At 39.8% G+C, this 23574-nt stretch overlaps 1 protein-coding gene across 1 annotated transcript in view; it reads right to left on the bottom strand.

The window, feature by feature from the left end:
- Positions 1-9003: 9003 nt before the first annotated feature.
- The window catches only part of igdcc3 (immunoglobulin superfamily, DCC subclass, member 3), a 59802-nt gene continuing 45231 nt past the window's right edge, over positions 9004-23574 (bottom strand). The window contains exons 8-14 of the mRNA XM_031748728.2: positions 17768-18015; positions 15320-15484; positions 14859-15047; positions 14535-14639; positions 12581-12716; positions 12222-12432; positions 9004-12104 (exon numbers count right to left, since the gene is read on the bottom strand). Of these exons, the coding sequence (XP_031604588.1) occupies positions 11979-12104; positions 12222-12432; positions 12581-12716; positions 14535-14639; positions 14859-15047; positions 15320-15484; positions 17768-18015 (1180 nt within the window). The 3' untranslated portion in view covers positions 9004-11978. The remainder of the gene's footprint in view (positions 12105-12221; positions 12433-12580; positions 12717-14534; positions 14640-14858; positions 15048-15319; positions 15485-17767; positions 18016-23574) is intronic.

Below are 23574 nucleotides of genomic sequence, written 5' to 3'. Positions count from 1 at the left end.
CACAAACTCCCTGCAAAGACTTCACTTGATCCAAAATGCTGTAGCGAGAGTACTGACAGGGACTAAAAAGAAAGAACAAATCTCTCCCATATTAGTGTCTCTTCCTTGGCTCCCTGTTAAAATCCAGAATCAAATTTTCTCCTCATATACTTGAATAATTAGACCTTGTATTTAAAGACGTCAAGTCAAGTCAAAGTTTATTTATATAGCACATTTAAAAGACTAGTGTGCATCAAAGTGCTTCACAATAAAACTGCAGTGCGGGCAGAACAAAGAACAAATAGTACAATTATACTTAAAATTGCATTTACATGGTGTAGTGCAGGCCGAATGAAAGTCAAACTAATTTGTTTCAAAAGCTAAGTTAAACAAGTGTGTTGTTAAACAGGATTTGAACAACTGAATTGTTTCCGAAGTACTGATTTCGACTGGGAGATTATTCCAGAGTCTAGGGGCAGTGATGGCAAATGCACGGTCATCTCTGGTTTTTAAACGAGACCTTGGTTGCATTAGGAGCAGTTGGCTGGAGGATCTTAGTGCTCTCTTTGGGTTGTACGGATAGAGGAGATCAGTTAAGTAGCTAGGGGCCAGGTTAGTTAGAATTTTAAAAGTGAGCAGAAGGATTTTGAACTCGATGCGATATTTGGCGGGAAGCCAGTGTAAGTTAGCGAGGACAGGGGTGATGCGCTCATGCCTTCTAGTGCCGGTTAAGAGGCGTGCTGTCGCATTTTGGACTAATTGCAGGCGCTGAAGGAGGGAGAGTTGGAGGCCCAGGTAAAGAGAGTTGCAATAGTCCAATCTAGAAGTGATGAAGGCATGGATACATTTTTCAAGTTCTTTATGTGGTAAATAGGGCTTAGCTTTGGAAATTTGGCGTAATTGATAAAAGGTGGTTTTTAGCACAGTGGAAACTTGCTTGTTTAATTTAAAGAACTATCCATGAGCACGCCGAGGTTTCTGGCAGAATGAGAAAGGTGGTTGGCGAAAGACCCCATTGTATCAGTTAGCTGGCCCAGGGGAACGTAGCTATCAAAAACAATAATTTCTGTTTTGCTTTCATTTAAGATAAGCGAGTTCTGGGATAGCCAGTCTTTAACCTCCTGCAGACATAGAGGAAAGTAAATTTGGATATCATCTGCATAGTAGTGATAGGAGATGTTATGTTTTTTTAAAGATGAGTCCCAAGGGCAGCATGTACAGGGAGAACAGCGTGGGGCTTAATACGGACCCCTGAGGCACACCACAATTAACAGGGGCAGAAGAGGAAGAGTATTTCCCCATGGTGACATAGAAAGATCTGTCTGATCGATACGATTTAAACCATGAAAGAACATTACCTTTAAGGCCAACTACATGTTCTAGCCTTGTTAGGAGAATATTATGGTCTACCGTACCGAAAGCAGACGTTAGATCTAATAAGACTAAAGCCACAGGGCGCCCAGAATCGGCAGTTAGGAGGAGATCATTAAAAACTCTCAATAAGGCTGTCTCGATACTATGACGGGGTTTGAATCCAGATTGAAATTTGTCACTGACACCACATGTCTCTAAGAAGGACTGAAGTTGCTGGTGAACTATTTTTTTCTAAAATTTTAGACATGAAAGGAAGTTTAGAGATCAGCCTGCAGTTTGAAGTGGTGTTGGGGTCAGCGTTGCTTTTCTTGATTACAGGTTGTACGGCTGCGTGTTTGAAGGCAGTCGGAACACAGCCTGATGACAGTGAAGAGTTCATTAGAAGTAAGATAGAGGGACCGATAGTAGTCAGAGCTTCCTAAATAATGCGGGAAGGAAGAATGTCATGCAGCGTATTAGAGCTTCTCATATGATCAGTTATTTCTTTCAGAGTCGAAAAAGATACAGGCTCAAACTTTTGAAAAACCATAGAGCTTTCAGAAACTGGGGTTTGGTTAACTGCCGGTGGATATGGTGCCCTTAGTGCTGAAATTTTATCTATAAAGTAATGTAAGAATTCATAGTATTGTATCATGCCAATACTTTGTTCTCAGACTGCTGGCTCACTTTTAGTTACTAGGATATGTAAAGGTAGAATTGGAGGCAAACCTTCAGCTTTCAGGCCTCTCTTCAGCTCCCAGTTTGGATTTGAGAGACAAACACCCTCTCTTCTTTAAAGATTAGGCTTAAAACTTTTTGGTAAAGCATATAGTTAGGGCTGGTATAGAGGTGAATTGAATTACAAAGAGTAGTGAAATGTGGCTGTCTTTTCTTCTGTTTAAGTTCCTGCGTGGGTAGTCTTGACTCTTCCAAGATAAACATAGTGGGTTTGTGTGCTGCAACCGTCGTAAAAAGTAGATTGAATGGTTATACAGCTATGCATCCGCCTTGAATTGACTCGGAAAGTGCAATGATTAATTTTCTTAGAATTTCACCATCATTCCTATTCATTATCTCAGGTGATTTATTTAAATGATTTGCTGGGATCAGGAAAGCTAAAAAGAAATCCTTGGCAGTTATAAAAAGGGTCATTTTATGTTGTATGAAGTGGAATGTAAAACTGAAAAGTGAGCACACGTAATATGAAGTTGCTGTGCAAAAAAACAGAAAAGACAGCAGGACTGTAAATACAATAGGTCAAATATAGCTGAGGAATTAATGGAATCAAGAGCAAACTTAAAAAATGAAAATTGGATGCAAAAATGCATAAAATGTCCTTTGACTGCTCAGAAATTCAGATTGAATAATCAGTCTTCTACAATTTAATAATAAACATCCTGTGTAAGCTTTCCACGCTGCTCTGCAGGACCTATTTATTATTATGTTGCTGAATTCACAATGCATCCATGAGTACAATATATAGCAATATTACTATCAACAGGTATGCTAGAAAAAAAAGCAGCAAAAACAAACAGAGAAAAAAAAATTGGAATCATATTAAAGAGAGAGTGAGAAAGAGAGAGGACGTTGATTCATATTGGACTCTTCCTTTGTCTGCAGTCATGCACTGGGATTTACAGTGATTAGAAGTCCGGCACCACCCTTCATCGACCAGGAGCTCTGGGCCCGGTGCTCAATACTCTTTGTCTGGCCACGGAGGCCATGAGTTAATGTGCTGAACAGGAGAACAGGATGGTGATGTGGGGAAGGGAGAGAAGCAGCCTGCACCAGATTGATCTGCTGCATCTCAGCGGACTGCAGGAAGCAAGCAAGCAAACTCACGACTGTGCTATAAATTACACTATTTTCCACCAGGTGCACACACTCACTCATACACACACACACACACACACACACACACACACACACACACACACACACACACACGCACACACACACGCACACAGAATAAAGACAGACTCTGGATTCAGTATCACTAGAGCTAGTTTATTATCACTGTTATTGTTTTTTTTCTCCTATCAGTGTTGCACGATGAACCCTAAAACAATACAAACCACTAAAAATGGTCTATTTTTCCTTTAAAGCATATACATACACACATACAGTATATACAGTATATGTGGATATGTATGCAGATTACAATTTATAGTTGCACCAACATGGTCTCTAGAGAGAGCGTCGAAACAAAACCTTTTTATACAGCAGTGATCCATGACACAGCTCTCTGAGAACACTTTTAAAACTATCTAGTGTTGACCTGAAGTAAACTGTGGGAGAGAAACAGATATTGGCAGTGACCTCAGCAGACAGACGGACAGACAGACATGATTATGCATGATCATGAGCTAAATTTAAAATATTGTGCTCCTTTATTCCTTTGCAACTGCTTTTTTTTTTTTTTTTTTTTTTTAAACAAAAACAGGCTACACCATATAGTTACTCTTTTTCAACTTCTGGCACCTCATTTGAACCCTGCTGGGAATAAATGGTTATAGAATAGAACAGAAATTTAACACATTTTAGGGCAGATTTTTCCTACGGTGCCCTTTATTGTGGTTCAGACTTGGACCATAAAGACACTGCTTTTAGAACCAACATTAAAATATAATAAGATATTTATATAATGATGAATTTCTTAAAAGATGTTGATTTAAAAAAAAAAGCATCATGAGCCAAATATGCTTAAAAGTAATGCCTCTTCTGATTAGAGACTACAGTGAGCCCCAAGTCAAGTAATGTTTGACGCAGTATATTGACAATATATCAGCATGTAAAAGAAGATGCACTTTCACCAGACAGCAAATTGAATGTGTTTGGATGAAGCAGATTAAAACTGAATAATCAGGGGAGGTATCTTTTCTGAACTGTTTGCTTCTTATTTATTCGTAAATATTTAATGTACTAAGGAAATGTGTTTCGTGGGCTTTAAACCCAGTAATTAAACTTCACCGATGGAGCAGTCTCGAGTTCTGCAATCACTTCTCAGCACTGGAGGTGGTGACAAGGTGTGGGAGGTTTAAATCCTTGGCGTGGAAACATAGTTCAGTTAAGAGCTTTAATGATTAAAAATAATCCCATCAGCATTTTTTTCTACTTTTATACAAAATTCTTGGTGAAACCAGAAACTCTGGGTAAGAACAGGTCACACATTCATACGCCTACATGGTTTAGTATGTCAACATCATATTGACATAACTTTCTAAATTTTGTTTTGCCTGCAGTGCTGCAAGTTTAAGTTGCTGTGCATGTGGAAATTTAGCAATGCATTTCTCGTACGAAACTGTTGCTCACTCCAGTGCTTGGCACCAAATTTTGCAGGGGGGGGGGGGTTTACACCTGCAGTGTAGATTCTACTCAGGAGCTCTTTTTTCCTTTTAAGCAGCTGATTAAATGATGACTGAGTGGCTTTAGCTCATGCTGACAACGTCGATATAAAACACACATTGTCCTCACCGCAGATGCTTTGTGAAGGAAAACAAAGACACCTTTTTCACTTTAACTGTGACAGCACTGGCAGGACCTCAGCCTGAGTCACTCATGTGAGGATGACTGGTGGCAACAGGATGAGAATGAGGTGATCATCAGGCATCAGTGAGGACAAGGCAGACTTAGATTTGTCAACAGAAAAAAGGGTCACTCAGCCTATTTCATCAATATACACCAGCAAAACAGACTGACAATCAATAGTACCATATTGAGATCACAAGATTTTTTTTTGTATTTTTTTGTCACGATTTGGCTAAATATCACAGTGTTGCCAATAAGGATTAACTAAAACTTTTCAATTAGGTCTAAAATAACACACCAGCTTTTTGTTTCTCATGCAGATTCACTGTAGGGTTTTTTTCTGCCTTCTACTTTTAAACATACTGAATTCAATCTGCTTTCTCGACAGGAGCATGTAAAATATAATACTGATATCAAACATTAAATTACAGTTACAATAAACCACCATTTGACAACAGTATAAATCACTCAGAAAATCCTGAAACTCAGCATTATTTGACACATACAGTCATCAGTGTATCAGAGCAGAACACCATAGAGATAAATGTCCTGGAAATGTAATCAATTTACAGTCAGCTCAGATAGTCATTTGGTGCCACAACAATCAGTACCACATAATGTAAAGGACTTTTAAAAAAGGGCAAAGTTGAATTAGGCGTGGATATTAGAAAAAGAAAAAAGTTAATATTTCGGGTCTCCTAAATGTCTTTGTCACTGAGATCAACCACAGAGTCACTAACACTCATAACAGACATCATACAACAATACAGTGCCAATCTAGCCAGACTAAGCCTATCTTATCCCCCTGACTTGATATGGTTACCTGTGTTTAGTCAATGTATTATAAGAGCATGAAGAGTTGGAGCCATATTGGCACCATATGTGAAAGAAACCCTGCACATGCCCAGTCCAGGATGTTTTATTTTTAAGAACCTGAGGGTAGTAGAATAAGTATGAAGAAATGACAGCTCCAGCCAAAGGTTTTTTCTTCTAAATACTTTCTTAGTCAATTTGATCAAATATTTGGTCCAACTAAATTTAAGATAATGGTGCTTTTACTAATTTCTCTAAAGCTCAAGCTTATTTAAAATGTTTTTTGTATTTTTGTTTTTTCTTGCCTGACCCAGAGTCGAACCCCCAAATTATTCTATTTAATATACAAAGTAAAGAAAAGCAGCATATTCTTATAAAAATCTAGATTGTCCTTGTGAATGTTACTATTTTCACATGATTTCTTCTGCTGAAATTGTAACATGATGCAAATGTGAATGTGCCTCCCTGTTTTCATCACCCCTCGGTACACTTAAGGGGCGGATGAACTGTTTTATGACAAATGTTCCTTTTCCTATCAGAGGAGCCAAACAAAGGCAAAATGACAGTTAAATAACCATTATCCTGCCAACACCTTCTCTGAGCAAGTTAAAGTGGACCTGTTGTGCTCATTTATAATTGAATATTTTTGATGAGGATAGCTTTGTACGATTCACAGTTCAGAGTAAACCTTACCTATCTTATGCTGGGCTTTGATGAAGCTCTTAATTTTATCTTGTCTGAAACAAGTAGTACAAACTTCAATTACCAACTTTCTTCTGATTGGCTGCCCTTTGCAAACACAAAGTTTAAACATAGCCGGAGAGACGTACCTGAAGTGACCATACCAGGTATATCCCCTCTTTTTTTTCCTTCTTTTTAGAGTAGAAAAATCTGTCTGAAATTGAGAATTTAGAGCAGAGCCTGAGATTTTGGGCTTACTTGCAGATATTTTGAAACCATTGTTTGAATCTTTGGTCATGACCATTGCGACAGCTATGTATATCACAGAAAGCAGTAAAAGCATAACAATTCCAGTTTTAATGACAGACAACGATGGCATTCCTTGCAGCAAATCTGTCTGAACTGGGCACAAAGCAGAAATTGAGGAAAGTCAAGTCCAGTACGCCAACTGTATGGCCGGCTGAGATGCATATAACACAGGATCAGAGAGTCCCTGAGCACACGCCCTCCCTGACCAAAGGTCAGGATTCTTGAACAAGGAACAAAGGAGGCTGTCTCACTGACAAGAGCAGTGTTTAGTGATGAAACACTTTTCAAGACTGCAGAATATGTAAGACAAAGGCCTCAGTTTGACTAACCATATCAGCAAAAGAATCACCTGCTCCCCTCAGTTGATGGATTACAGCACCAGTCAGTCAGTGAGAACAGCTTTAAGCACCCCAATAAATCACACAGGTTCTAATATTATACAGCAATATGACAACCTGACCTATCAAAGTCTAATCAAGTAAACATGATGATCACCGCACCGCATCCACGGTGAATCAGGTTAAACGCCCGTATGACACTAACGCCTGTCAAATCCACAGTGGTGCACAATTTCCTGCAAGAGGACATTAACCTTAAATGACACCAAGGGACTGAGGAACAAAGTAAGGAAGAAAAAAATACCCATTGTGTCCTTTGTGAAATTTCTCTCCACAGAGGTGAAAACACTGATTAAAGCTGCAGGAGCCCCAGAGAGAAACTAATCTGCAGTTAGTGAATATACACAGAGGAGACATTTAGGTCAAGCATTTGTTCTACTGTTTTGACAGTTGCCATTTCTTTTTTCCCCCAGCACTGGTTATGATATCAACAACACAGTGTACAATTAAATGCATGAAATAGATACCAGAGAAATGCAAAGAAATACGCATATGCAAACAAATTTAAAAGGCATAAAACATAGTACCTAGATGATCACTAAAGTGAGACTGACTCTAATGCTGGTTTGCATAACACATTAAAATGACAGGTGAATTACTGTTTTTGTGGGGACACGTATAACTCTCAGTTTGAATGTGGTGGATGACCAGATGGTATGATTCTGAACACAGTGCTGAAATAATCGAAGCATGCTTTTAAAAAGCACTCCTACTGTATGTATGATGTATTAGTAGAACACAGGTCATTTTGCATTAGTTGGCTCCACTGGGCTAAAAAATGCTGTGACCTTTGAACCATTGCATGCCCTGCCACCTGTCAGAAACGAAGCTGTTAATATGCTTCCTACTATTAAGGCTGATGAATGGATAACACAAAGCTGCCTGAGGAGTAGCACCAGGAAGCATTTTGCGTTCAACACCATGGATTCAATCAAAGGTGATGGCTGATGTTAAATGCAATCATCTTACACTAATGTTAGTTACTTAAGGCAGCAGAGACATGACAAGCTCATTTTCATAAAAAAAGTGCTAGTGTCAGCATTTTACTGTTTACAGTATCTCATACCTGGATGCACCAAAGAGGTTTGAAAGTGTTTTTTCTGTGTGCATGATGTCGAGTTGTACGTGCCACCCACTTTTGATTCAGTTAAACTTATTTATGTTTAGAGAAGACATAAAGTAAATCACTACTGAAAAAAATGGATGTGCTAGTAATAAAAGTAACAATCACTACAAATTAAGCATGAACTTGAACTGCTTAAATAATTAGTGCACAACATAAAGGTCCTAAAATGTTCCCCCTCCTATTGTGTCTGTTTCTATTGACTCTGTCTGTCCAGCATATTTTGACAATTGCAATTTTTTATGTATTTATATTATACAGTCGTGTGAATTTATTTATTTTTTTGACATTTGATCCCTTAGGAAACAATGCCTGTAGATAAAGGTGATATCTATAAAACAATGCCATATACGGTAAAATGAAAAGTTTTCAAACTGATCAGCTACAAAGAAAATATTTGTTGTGCTTTGCCTACAGTCTGGAAAAGAATTTCAAAAGATTGCCCAATAATATCAAATAAATATTTACACTTTGCTTCACAACAAGTGAAACACCGTTCAAGACTGTCAATTTGTCCAGGAGTGGCCACTCAGTCCCAAGAGCAGAACCCCAACTGTTGTGTCTTGAATTGCTCACAACCACCAGGAAAATTATCACCCTGCAGTATTAATCCAAAAATAAAAAAGGCAGCACAACAAAAAATGGCCAGAAGGAAGAACTAAAGTAACTTAGCTGGACACACAGGATTTAACTGGAAAGTCATATACTCAGTAAGCAACACCTGCCATGTCAGCCACGAAATGTATAACACCCCCCCACCCCCCCCAAAAAAAACAAAAACAACAAAAGAAAAAACAAAACAAAACAAAGGTGGTCTCAAGGCCTTCTTTTTCAAAATCCCGGATGAGCCCCCATATTTCCCTATAGTTTTACTAATGTTTACGTAACTTGCTGCCAAACTGAATCATTAAGTCTGGGTTGGTGAGGCTGTGCTGAATTTGCTAATTGGAAGTCTGACCTCAGGGGGCGTACCAGTTGAAAAATCCACCTGGGAATTCAACTAAGACGCACCACAAGTAACCACAGACACACAGCTCACAAGCCGCAATACAAAAAGGCTCTCTGGCACTAGAGCGCTCCTCTCTCTGGCTTTAAGTACTCGCCACAGAAACAGCTGCACAAAGATTTGTTACTCCAGGCTGGAGAATGAGCCAGATACATCCTCTGGAGCAAAGTCACAGCAGGCCCTGCTATGGCACCGATAACAAGCAGTTTTTCAGGTGAAGAGCCTTGTTAAAACTGAGCAGGTGGCTTACAAGATGTAATTACTGCTATATTGGGCAACACTAGCTTCTGATGTATTTGAGTTTAAGCTTAACTTCTTCTGCTATTTTTGTTCAGTAAAAAGTTGAGTGGTTATCTTCAGGCATTGTTTCAAAGATGACCTGGTTTTTGCTTGCTCCAGTATGTAATAAAAGCCAGCAATTTCCATGAGATATACTTACTGTGTCACACGACTGTAGATATATATATACATTAATTTCATTGTTTATACTCTGTACGTGTCCTTCATTAAGACCTGAGAGAAAGGCCAACAACAAGGTTGAGGTAGGTAACCATAATGCATCAAATCAGTTCCTGTACAGCAAGTGACAACACTGAGCAGAGAGCCGGCGAGAGAAAAGCCCTGTAATTGTTTAGCTACCCAACAACCGCCCATCTCCCTCAGCCAGCTCTCTGTCTGTGCTCGTCAGCATTCAAAGATATTATAAGCACCTGAAGCACATAGTCAGCGTTGATAGGAGGGAGAAGGCTGAGCAGCAAGTATAGTTTTGAGAAGAGTAACAGTAAACAAGCTTAACCGGCAACTGTTACGTCTACTGGGCACCAGAAGAGAAATAAAAGGCTACTGCTGCGTTTGTAAAGGAGGTTGGAAATGTGATGTGAAAACAAAATAAGAAGGTGATGCTGACACAAATATTCATAAAAAGTTTAGAGATACACTGCTGTCAAAAAAAATAAATTAGAGCTTGTTTTGCTTTCTTTCCAGAGGTTAAATACCGCTCTCATATCTCTGTTGTCAAAACTACAGTTAAATATTAGATAACAGGACAAAATAAAAGAAATAGCAGATACGTGTATTTAATAGACAAATCTCTTCCAAATAGTTGTTTTTAAGCTTTGGCTTTTTTACATATTAAAAAAAGATATATTTAATAGCATGTGTTAGAGAATTTCGATTTTTAATCCCCTCATCTAACCATCTAAGAAACCGGGGATGGTTAACAACAATTTTGGAATTAGGACTAGGCTACTTGCCAAACAGCTATGACCTTAAAACTGACAAAAGATGAAATGAGAGCGGTTTCATCTGCCAGCAAGAAAGCCAATAAGCAAATATTCCAAAAATATTATCCAAACTATTTGTGGACACGGGCCATTTTCTGTTAACATTTGTGCTCAATTTAGTTTTATCTATTTAAAAAAAACAAAAAAACATCCATTCCATTTAAAATAAAATCACACATGCATGCAAGCGGACACAATTAAATCATAATGCCAATTGTAGCTACATCTATGTTGTCTATGCATTAAGTGTTTTGCTTATTTTAATCAATAAAACTTCACATGACATCTCATCTCATGCACAATTAGTCTTTAAGATGTCATTAACAATGCAGTGTATCTCTAACAGTCTTGTCATTCAACTGAAGCAACTACAGTGGGAAAAAAAATTACAATCTTTAAAATAAAGTCAAATCTAGCAAAAGGCTTACAATAGATTAGCATAATTCATACATATTTCCAACACACCGTAACTCGTCCAACATGTTATCAGTCTGTCAGCTTGCATGAGGTACTGACGCTGTATCTACAAACACCATATTCATCAACAGAGGGAAGCCAGGACATCACAAAGGGCCAAAAGAGGGTTTTTCATTATGCAATAAACAGACAAACAACAACAACAGCGACAACATTAACATTGTTATCTTGAGGTAGAACATTAATTTCAGCATTTGGAAGTGCTTTATGTTGGATACTTTTTTTTTGTTTTCTTTATTTTTTCTGTTTTACTTCGACAAGCAGGAGAAGAGAGATGATTCTTGACATCTGAGGTAGAGCGGCACCTGATTTTGTCACTTCCAAACCAATTCCTCTGCATGTAAAGTAACTGTGAGCACAGGGGAAGGTAAAGTCCCTAAAAGCTTCCCACTACACATTCATTCCGGCTGAGGTAGGTTTCTTTCTTTTCTTTCTATCGCAAGGTTCACGCAGCCAAGTCTAACGCCTGCATGAAGGCCGAAAACTCATAAAAAAAAATGTTGATATCACCGAAACAAAGTCCTGAGGCAGAATATATCGAATCCCTGGAAGAAGGCTGAGATCTTCTGTGAACAAGAAGGTGGAATCATTGGTAGGTGAGAGTAGGCAGCAGGAGTCTTTGACATCCACGGAAAAGTAGAGATAAGACCAATAACTTATAACCGCTTTGACATATAAGTGATAAAGATATAGTGTATATATTTATATATATACATATATTTATAAACTTAAAAATAAAACCATTGTATAACAAGGACATTCTGGGGCCTCTGTCTTCTGTGCTGCCCAACACCAGGAAATTAACCAAAGACCAAAACAAAAACTAAAAATTCATCGGGCTCCCAAGATAGAAACAGCCCAGACCAGATATACAGTCCTAGATCCTCCAGAACTCCTTTATAAAAAAAAAAGTCTTTGCACAAAAGGAATGACGACTTTGAAAAAACAACAACAATCTGTCAACCTGAGTGAGAGAAAAGTCTGCGTGGACACTGGACAGTGTCGTGTGAATTGGCCTTCATACATCATTAGCCTTGGTCCTGCTGAGCTGCTCCTGCTGCAGGAGTCTCTCGGAATTGGGTTTCCCTCTCCACGGCAAACTCATCCAGCGGTATCGTAGACAGCTGGGTGTCATTCAGCATGTAGGAATCAGACTGAAAACACATGTAAACAATCAGACTGAGTATACTTCATTTAGTTTTAGCTTAGATAGAATATACTTTTTTTCCTTTAACATAGCTTTTCTCCCTCTTCTCACTCTGAGGACCTACCATGCACATATCTCTTGTGTTCGGCTGCATGAAAAGGCTCTCAAGCTCATTGCTGTCAACCACTTTCTTCCTCGCTGCGCTGCCATTGACCTCCATCTCTCTTCTGGCAGCCCCGTTAAGCCCAGAGGCTCCCTGGGAAGACGAAGAAGAGTCCACAGCAGCGCCGTTCCCTGCCTGGGGGGTGGCCTGAACTGTCTTACACATCATTAATCTGGGGATTACATGAACATGCACACATTAAACGTTTGCCTGATTCTATACACACGATAGAAATAGACCCTTTAACAGCAACTATTGGCAAGTTATTCCACCGGCACCATTAACTGCCTCATGAATGTGCACGTCATGCTAGTTCTGACCTGCCACGGTAGCTGAAGACGAGGAAGAGCACGCAGAAGATGATGCAGGTAATGCCGATGTGAATGCCGATTATGATGCCCGTGGTGGATGTTTTGCCCTGCTCATCTTTCACACAGTCGCATGGGCCGTCCAACACTGAGGAGATATTGCACACAACACGGTCACATCACACCTGGGTGAGCTTGGACTGTTTATGTGGCATGAAGGTCAACTTGACTGATACAAAAGATGTTATGTGAGACTAATCTACTTTCATGCTCTGTATTGATGTGGGGCAGTGTGTAGCTGTGTGAAAATATTTCCATATTTGGTGGGTCACTGCAGCGGTATAAGGGGTAGTGGCAACAAGTGAAGACATCTCTTCGATATACGGTCATATTTAATTCAAATCCACCCTGTACTCCAACCACATTTAGCCCTTTTTTTGAGTAATGATTCTTGTGATTTATTGGGTTTTTCTACCTGTCATCTCAGTTAAACCATGCCTCAAGTCCTGGACCAGTCTGATAAAGAACAAACCTGGAATCCAAGTAACAGAGAAACAACTTCGTGGAGGAGGGCTTTGGTGATGTACACCCACAGCATGCTAGATGATGCAAGATTTGCTTGGCCTTCACTACACTTCCCCAGACTGCTCGTAGAATCTTGCAGCCCACACTGGGCAGACCTTTTGTGTTAAAGGTCCACTTCTTCCAAGATAAAGTGGAACGATAGAAATGCAGCAGCAATACTTGAAAAAAACCAGCGAATCATTTTTAGTGAGGATGAAGTGAGTCAGGTATGTCAGCTCATATGCGCCATACTGAGGATCAGAGGGCAGAAATCATTTGATGAGCCTGTGTAGGCCAAAGTCTACACTTTGCAGACAGATACGAGATTGGGAGAAAGAGAAAGAGGCCAGAGACCCAGTAAAGATACTCTTTTTATAGCAAGATCAAAGGAAGGGGTGATGTAACTGTATTTCTTTTTATCTTTGTAGTACATCAGTCTCTTGTATTCAAAAAGCACGCCCCGAGAGATCCAAATTGCAGGACTGGCCAGGACTTTTCAATTTTCTACATTAATATTGGGCAAACACCATTTCTAAATAAATATACTAGACAAACAGACCTTCTGTGATCTAGTTTTTCTCGCTGGCATCACTGAAAGATTAAATCCTGTAGTTCAAAATGCATTAAGTCAAAATGCAGATCCAATAAAGAAAACATTTAAGTTTTTCAGAGACATTTCGCTTCTCTCAAATGACCTTTAACCATTTATTTCCACTCTGACAGTTCATTCTGGGATTCAGATCCTGACTCCTGGTTTTGGATTTGTCTTATTTGCTGACCCATCTTGGCATGACACACCATTCATTACTTTTTTCTTACATTTCCAGGCAAACAATTTTTTTCTTGAAATATTTTTCATCCTACCTCAATACCGTCAGAAAGACTTATTACATGAGGCTCACAAAATCAATCAATATAAAAAGGATTAAACCCATGGACACGTAGTCTATGATATATAGAGATGATGCATATGGGAAGCCTCTCCACCTCTGGAAATGGACATTGGTGAGATAATCAGATGACCTGTGGGACAGCGCCATCTCACTAATCCATACATCATCATGTGCATGATGATAATATTTTATTTTTTTAATTCACATCATAGTATTTGATTCAAACTTCAGTTTTGTTTTTCCACTGAACCAATATGTTACAATGTCCCAGGAAGCTCTTTTCAGATCAACTACTGTAAATGCATTTCTATTATTCTCAGTTTATTGTTTCCCTTTTTGTTAGGTGTATTGTTATATAATCTTTTTTTCTCCACTGTCTGTCTTCCTGAGATTTTTTTGTCCTTGGAGAACGTGATATGGAGATGTGGGCAGACTGTACACTTCCATATGTCCACATTTCAAGATGACTGTATTTTAAGTGATGGAAAAAATAATAAAGAAAAATTCACCTGATTTGGCCACTGCCTCCCGAAGTGAAACAAATCGTATGGTGGCATTCCCATCTCCATGCTGGTTGTGAGCAATCAACTTTATCTCATAGACCAGTGAGGAATCTGAACAAAAGGAAACAAAGAAAGCATAAAAATAAAAATCAAAAATAAGCACCACGAGCTGTTAGTGACATATTTTTAGCTCTTGGCAAAAACAACTATGTAAACCCACTAAAGTGCATTAACAAACCATTCTGCATCACAGGCCCGCTCATCAGCGCTTACGACGCGTGACGCTAATTACCAGTAAAAGCAATGATACAGTCAGCTGTCATGTCTCACCCAGATGAGTGATGTTGTACTGGGTGATGTTGCGAGGGAAGGTGATGGGCCCAGTGAACAGTGGTGTGTGCGCTCTCCTGTAATACAGCCTGAAGCCCTGAGGCTGGCCCATCTTGGAGGAGGACTCCCATGTTGCTTGCACAACACTGCTGTTCACCACCTTTGTGTAGAGGGAAGGAGGAGCTGGCACTGCAACACAAAACAAAATGTAAACCAAAGTAGTTAAACAACTATCAGAAATTTGATCAGGTGTGGCAAAAATAAAATGTGAGCAATAATATTTTTACTTTTTTCCTCAGGATGAATGAGCTCTAAAATATAAAGCAGTGATAGCAGGCCAATTTGTCTTATGTTTTATGGATGTTCTGCAATAATTAAGGTGAAATCATGTGTTTTACCTATGCTACAAATCTTGTGGGAGTCTTGATATTTCTTTTTGTTTTTTATTTCCGCCAACTCACCCTCTCCATGAGTGCTCTCGGTGACACTGTCCGAAGGTTTGCTGGCCCCATGGGATGTGTAGGCCTTCACATAGAAGGTATAATTGGTGGAGGGCTCCAGGTCCCGGATGATCTGCTGCAGCGTGACCTTACTGACGGCCTCCTCGTATTCCATCTCCGCTGGGTCTGAAGGAAGAAGGGTGGAGGAAGAAGAAGGGGAATAAAATAAAGGAGGAGACGAAGTTTGAAAACGTTTGTAAGAAAAATAGGAAAGACATCAATGGGAAAAGGAAAAAAAAAGATGGAAAATAATATGTTTCTATTAGCACTTGTGCTTACTGCCCACTTCAGTGGGTTTTATCAAAGCATTTACAGTATTTAATAGCTAATTTAGTATCACTCTGGGCCTCAGGGTGAATTGCAGGGGCGGCATAAGAAGATGGAGGGAGGAATCGGGAGAGTTGTTCAGGATGTGTTAAAGCATTTTATTGCTTTTAATTCAGCAATTCATCCAACCATAACCACTATCTACATCTAGCCCTCAATCCACTGGGCCACGCCACGGTGGAGAGGAAATTACAGGAGATACTATTAGTCGTGTCTCAGGTCCCTTAATCATCAGTTCATAGATCAACTGAGGGGAACGTCAGCTGGTGCTGCAATGGTCTCCCCATAAAAACAAGTAAAAAACACACATGGTTAATTGTACCATACCCACAAGGTAAAGAAAATAAATAAATGAGGCATGCTGTTATCGAGTTATCATTATTGTAGCCGTCTGTAGTGGCATTAGTGGCATGTAGGGACTTTTCTAGACACCACCTGACAGAGGAGCACCAATTTAAACATCCAAAACAGTTGGGGATCAGAGATCAGTCAGTCTGTAACCCCTTAACACAGAGTGTATCTGATAGATACAGGTTTTTTAAGTATTTGATGCTTCTGCATCATCAGTGTGATTTCCTCTCCCTCCTGAAAACCCAAAATAAATCCCAGAAAGCTGATTCTGTTCATCTGGACGTAGCATTTTCAATAGGAGACACTTTTCATCACTCATCCAAGTGACTTCTTCAGTGTCAGCTGAATGCAGGTTTCCCCACCTTATAAACAGTACATGTGCATAATGGCCGACACTGGCACCACTTGAGGTGAGATCGGTTTCATGACCTTTAATAAGTAAATTGTCATGATTATTGATCAACGATCATGAGCTATTTGACTATTTGCAGAGAGCAGTCACAACATTATAAGATGGTGAAACTTGTAGCCTTAGACTCCCTCTTCGATTCTGAGATGGTCTTTCCCTTCTCACGTAAATGGCCGCTTTGACTCAAACTAGCCTTCTTCTCTGTCCCGGATGTGTACATCCTCATCTTTGAAAGAGTGTACAATACATTTTTAAGCAATAAATCACAAATAAAATGCAGATGTAGCAAATATGCTATAAATTAAAACTCATATATGGAAATTTTTTTGTGAGAAAGTTTAATAAACACTCTGGCAGTTATTTCATGGTTCAGGCTTTAAAGGGCTAATCTACCATTTTGCAAAGTTGTTTTCTCCCTGAAGGTTTGAGGTCGCATTGCTGACATGTGAAAATAGCTTCTTGTTGTTTTTCCATTTCTTTTCTTTCTGTAGACCTTGGATCCACCTCTTTGTTTATCTTTAAACAAAAGTATGTGTCGAGGTAATTCAGTGTAAATGTAGCATAAAATACTAAAACATGAATTTTCCATAGGCATAGCTGTAGCTGTGACTGTCACCTTGGTCGTTGTTTCTTGTTTCTCATTTCTCATTTAACATTAATGTGATAACTCTTCCAAAGTCTGACACACCAAACTACACATTAGATTTGACATCTCTCAGACTCTACTACTAGAAACCTGCACTTACTGCTAATGAAGGGTTTTACCTTACCAATAATTTGTATGACTGTTACAACGATGGCTGCTAGTTTGAAGCGGTGTGATAAATAAATGAAATAAACTGAAGTGAAGCATTAACCTGAAGTGACGTGTGTGTGTGTGTGTGTGTGTGTGTGTGTGTGTGTGTGTGTGTGTGTGTGTGTGTGTGTGTGTGTGTGTGTGAGCAGTGCTTGCGAATCGCTTTTGTGCCTCAGGACCATCTTTGTCTGTGTCAGTGCCGTTCCTCATCATTTCATTACTGTAGCAGCTTATTTACATAATTGAATTGTAATGAAAGTGTGGCAGCGTTCTCTTGTTTGCTGCCATTTGTAGTTATGTGAATGAATTTAGCCGCATCCATTCCTAATTCTTCAATGAAAATGTCATGGGGCTCCTCAAACACTTATTTACTTTCAGAGCTGATTTATTCCACGTTAAGAGGCCTCTGTTTCTTTTCTGCCTCCTCTCATCTCACCTGGCATGCCTTTTGACGGAGACTTCATGTCGCACTTGTTTTAACTAAAGCTTTGCTTTAAACTGTATCTGGATCTTCAAGAAGCCCCACCTGAGGTCCGGCGGATGTGGAGCACATAACCGATGATGTCCTGAGTGTTTTTATCGGGTTCCCTCCAGGACACCTGTATGGTGGTGGGGGAGAGGGCCTCTGCTTGCACGTGGGTGGGAACGCCAGGCAGTCCATCAGCCCAGAGCACCGTGAGGCGGGCACTGGCCTGTGTAGAGCCCGCGCTGTTCTCAGCGATGCACTGGTAGATAGCCTCGTCATCCTGGCTGATGCCATATATCGTCAGTGTGCTGTGGAAACAGCAGAGGAGAGAAGCAGGAAGCAGAGAGTGTGGGAAAGAAGAAAGGAAACAAGGAAGTTTAGTTTCTCTGGCGCAAATGTGGAACGTAAGATTCTTACTATTGCTTTACTAGCAGTGCAATAGCTGCACCTCGTGTTTGAGCAGGTGAATTCTCTGCCTTAAATTCTATGAGGCATTTAGGTGCCTTCTTTAGCCTTTAAACCTATTATGTTGATCCAGTGCCACCGATAGCAGTAATGCTTCTTACCAACTGTAAGAAAGAAACTGTTCTGTACTATGTGACTCACATACTTGAAGTTTAGATGAAATGCTACAAAAACTGTTGAAATCTGTGAAAAGTAACTGCCCATGTTGGCTTAAATAAAAAAAAAAACAGGAGTTGCAAACATTTATAAGTTTAGATTTTGAAATTTTCTGCTCACAGCATCAACAACATATCCTCTTTAATCATAGCATTGGTGGCAGACCCATGGTGTGGCCATGGCAACCAGACTATAAAGTCTGCCCTCTACACAAGACCAGTGGTGAAGCTGTGTCCAGGCTGTAATATTTTAAAACTTGAACAGCATCCGGTAATGACTGGTTTTCTCCTTGGAACTTTCTGTTTACAGAACTGTTTCTCTACAGCTACTTTTCCTTCATTTTAATTTTCAAAACCAACTTTTGACAGGTTACACACATAAACTGCAGGAATCACGTTCGAACATTTTTTTTAAAGTTGTCATTACACAAGTGTAGCACACCGTAATTTCTTTAGAGCTGGCAGATTAAAGAGTGCTTAAGCTGCTTGCTGAAAACATCAGCCATCTATGCTGTAACATGCATCTCTAATTGGCAATGTCTAGACAAGTTCTTCTAGGCTCCAGCGCACGTCGGGAAAACAGCTTTTGACTGAAGTCTTCAAAAGTCATAAAGTAAAAAAGTACAGTGTTTTTTAACAAAGATACTCATGCTTGAATAAATCCATTTAATGTAGTATGTCTTTCTCCTGGTAAGGACCACACAGAACAAAAGATGACTGTGACATAAAGTCAAGAGCACGAGTTACTGTGTTCAGCTGGATGAGAGAAAAAGTGATTTGTGGCACAGACAGCAGGCAGCAGCAGTAAGAACAGAAGGTCTTCAATCATGCGGAGCGCATACTAGATTCATCATGAACTGAATCTCCCATGGCAGTAGATAAATTTATATCAGTGCTTCAAAAAAATCAAATTTGCCCACATCAGTATAAACTGTGACATTTCCATACACACATGTGAACTCTACCTATGGACACGCACAAACACGCACACACCTTTCTATCAAACCTCTGACACGCTGCTCTTTGTCCTCATTTTTCTCTACTTCTATCGCTTCCCTCCTACCTGGGTTGTCCTCTGTTATAGAATAAATATAGGGGAGCACTGTGTGTGTGCATGTGTTTACCTTATGTATGTACATGTGTAGGTTGTGTAGGTGTTTTTAGACAAGAATACATAATCCACTTTTCACATCCTGCCTGTCTTCAAGCAGAAGAAAAAAATAGTAAAACATTTAACATACTATGGAAATGAGGCACTGCAGTGTAAAGCATTTCTTCATGTCATTGTTATGTCAAGGCTATTTCTGCTGTATTTAAAGTATTATATATGCCAAAGAAAATATGAATATGAAACAGACTGAGCTATACCTTCAAGATGGTGCACCCCTTGGTCATGTTATTTCTAGAGTTCAGAAGCATTTGTCAGATAAAGGGAAGTAAACTGTCGGGTTTGTGGCTCTCACGCTGTGTTTTTACCTTTAAGCGAGGAAACTGAATGCCACAGGACTTTAATATATACTGCAATATCCCGCTACTCTGTCAAGTGCAGTTTGTAAGAGTTGGTACAGCAGAATGTGAGTTTTCTTTGATGAACAGGAAGCATTATCTTAAATAGACCTTCCTCACTACGCTGCTATGAGGAAAAGAAATCAAAATATAGATGAGCTATTAGAAAGTAATGTGTAAATCTTGAACTACCCCTCTTCTCTTTATATTTTATCAGATTTTTAAAGGACATGCTGACAAACTGTGTTATCGTTGACAATTTTCATAGAGTCGCCTAGATGGGAACAAATGATGTGTTTTGTGACAGGCTCGTCCTATGCTTTGTGCTTTAACACAGAATTTGTTTCTTTGCTAAGTTGGTTGTTATATGTAGACACAAAGCAGGTTCATCCTTTGAGTAAGGTGCCCTTTTTATGGTGACTTACGGTTTAGAGGTCAGTGTTAAGTGGCTTAATAAACACCAACAAATTCCTCTAAAAATTGTATAAGGAATGGACTGAAAATGAGTGAAATAGCAGGTATTGTCCAAAGATCCTGGAACATTATTGCTAAGAATTTTAGCCTCCTAGATCTGTGAAAGGGAACATGAGCAAAGCGGCATTTCAGTTCTCAGCAGCACTGACATCACGCCAGCCTCAGTGCGTTTCATGCAGATGGATTTTTAAGGTCAGGCGAGCACTCTTCTGGGTCAGCAGGTAGGACAAAGAACTGAATTATTCCATTTCCTTTTCAAAATTGAAGTGTTGTTACTGGAGGTTTCTAATCTGGGTCAGAGAAAGCTGCGAGATGGAAGAGTCATTATTCGCTCCGGGCTGCCAGGTGGACTCAATCTGTATAATTATCAGGTCAAAGAGGTGCTCTGCATTGCAGCCTCTCTCAGCCAATCTCACCTCTGACCCCTGAGGTGGCAGCAGTCACCAGCCCTCAGCTCGCTACTCAACCATCACGTTTCTGACAGCCTTTCATATCAGCGATGGATGGAGTGTTTGCAGACAAGCAGCCTGACCAGACGCAGCAAAGAGTCCCCCGGGGATGCACTACTCAATGCCACTGCGGCCGGATGGGCCCCATGAGTGTGAGAACGGAAGGCAGCGAAATTTCACAAGAAGTCGCTGGTTTGAGGAGGTACAGTAACGTCCAGCCGCACGTATGCAAATTCACACACACCCACGCACTGACACATACATTTCACAAATGCATGGATGGACGCTGTTAGCTGGTCACTTGTGAAATTCCACAACTGCTGTCAAAACCTGCTTTATAGGAGGAAAGCTCTAGATGTTTTAGACATTTTAGAGCAGGGATGTTAGTTAACGGGCCACAATCAGTCGACTTTGATCCTATATGTGCTGTACCCCCCCCCCCCAAAAAAATGGTGAAACATCTTCAAGAAACTTGATGATTTATCATCATTATAAAAAAGCCGCAAAATTTCCCCTTTTTGTTACTGTGAAAAGTCAAACTTGATGCAGAAAATGGTCAAATTTAACTATTTGTCTGTATTTTACTTCTTTAAAAACAAACCAAAAAATGTCAGGAATTAGAATCACTTTCACTTCACTTTCAAGATGTTCCAGCTATTGATGAGAACCAACTACTAATAACTTATATATAATTTTCATTTCACATTTTTTACTCTTTGACGCTTCTGATTTAGAGTTTCATTATCTACAAAAAAGTTCCTGTTTGATCTTGTAATCATATTCATGAAGATTTGCTTTTTATCTCTGTTAATTATCACTGCACAGTGATGACTGTATTAATTTAGGTATAATGATTTCAGTGCTGATGCACTGATTTAAGTCTTTTTTTGGCTTAATGTCTTTAGTTCAGCCTCAGTGTCATTTGACAGTTTAGTGACATGTTGTTGTGTTTCTGAGGTCTTTTTTCCTCTCTGTCGCTTCAGCTGGAAACATAAATTGCATTTACATTGCTTCCTGTATCAGATCACTGCTGAGGAATGACGTGACAGATGGCGGATGTTTAGATAACCACGTCACAAATATTTGTAAAGACCAAGAGGAACAAAACATACCTTTTCATTCCAGGAAACTGTATTAGTTATTGAACAAATACTCTGCAAGGTTTGATGCTGTTTATATGAACTCATATATGAACCCTCCTATCTCTACACATTAGAGGAAAGTTTTTCCCATTTTCATGCACACAAGCCAATGAAAGGTTTTACAAGTGGCCTGTACTCTTTATTAATGTTTTCAAGGTTTTCAGCACCGACTGATTTTCTAACAGCAAATGTGGTTTAGTAGCGCAGAAAACTGAATTCAGCAAAAAGAAACTTTCAATTAACGGAAAATTTACGTGGTCGTTTTTTTAAGCAGCTGTGATCGGACTTTGGAGGTGTGCAGCCTGTCGCCTGTAGCTCTTCATCTAACAGCTCACTGTGGCTGCTCCGTCTTCTTGATCCATTACTCCCTGCAGTGTTACAAATTGATCCGCTGTCGAGAAATACTAAAAATGACTTGTTTTATAGATGCATTGTTGATGAATGGCAGCGGTAAATGCTAAGCTTACTCAAATTCAAACATTTGAAAACTTCGCCATGTTCAAATACTTTCTGACTCAGTTTCTTTTTGAATCGATCGGTGTGTATTTATAAGCAAAACCTCACCAACGATCCAAACATATGTGAGGGAAAAAAAGCGAGTGACAGAGATGAAAACACACGGGAGGTGTATGGCCTAAATTTGGACTGTTTGCTTGTCTCATAGGAGCTCCTGAACTGAGCTGTCCCGTCCTGACAGGTTGACACCATCATTTACTGATCAGTTCAAGGTCGCTTCACAGATTGACAGATAAGGCTGTGGACCGGGGGGATAGCTGACAGTGGGGCTTTGGGTCTGTTGTTCAGCTGCTAAGGCTGTGTTTACTCTCCGTTGTCTCTGAGCAGCACCCCATCAAAAGCCAGCTTTGCCATTCTGGATTCAGTGAGAGTGAAAGGAAGAAGAAGAAGAAAAAAAGTCTGGGGACAAAGAGAGAACAGGAGGAAGAGGCGGGGAAGGGGGGAGGGGAGGAGTGATGAGCTGTCTGTGGCCTGAGAGGAGGGAAGGGCCCAGGGATATGACTGATTACAGGCGAGGTCAGAGTTCAAGGCCAATGCTCAGGCCCCAGCTCGCTGTAAAGTGGGCAGGAAAGGGGGATGTGGGGCACAGAGAGGGGCCTGCAAACAAGAAAGGCAGGTCTTGGTGAAAGAAAGTTAAAAAAAAAAAGGAAAAGAAAAAAAGAAAAGGGAAAAAAAACCCTTTGAAAGGATTCTGCTACAAAATGACCAGGTTTGTGTGGTGGTGCCCTGCTCCTTCAGATGTTGGCTATTAATTTGAAAATACACCACACCTCTCACACACAATTGAAAATGTTCTTTTAATTACTACATAACTTTCTACACAGATGAAAAAGGATCCTTAGTCGATCTGAATGATTAAAATTTAATGATTTTTTTCATTCTTCTTTTTTTTTTCACCACAAGAGAGAATTTAATCTTCATCCACTGCAGTAAACCAAACAGGCTGACTTTCAACCTCTCAATTATTAAACTGTCGGCGATCACAGCTTGTGTTTGTTGAGGGATCACACAGATGTAAGAACAAGGTATAATGGTCCAACTCTGAGAGGGTTTAAATAACCAGGATAGCATATTTCACAGGAGGCTGGCCAGCAAACGCTAATAACGAAGGGGCTTCATAATAATGCTGGCAGTGTGTGTCCGTGGTGTCCCATTTGTTG

This window comes from Oreochromis aureus, linkage group 1 (genome assembly GCF_013358895.1).
Source record: "Oreochromis aureus strain Israel breed Guangdong linkage group 1, ZZ_aureus, whole genome shotgun sequence".
NCBI classification, from domain to species: domain Eukaryota; kingdom Metazoa; phylum Chordata; class Actinopteri; order Cichliformes; family Cichlidae; genus Oreochromis; species Oreochromis aureus.
The sequence above is the reverse complement of the archived record's forward strand: the minus strand, read 5'-3'. Positions and strand labels throughout refer to the sequence as shown.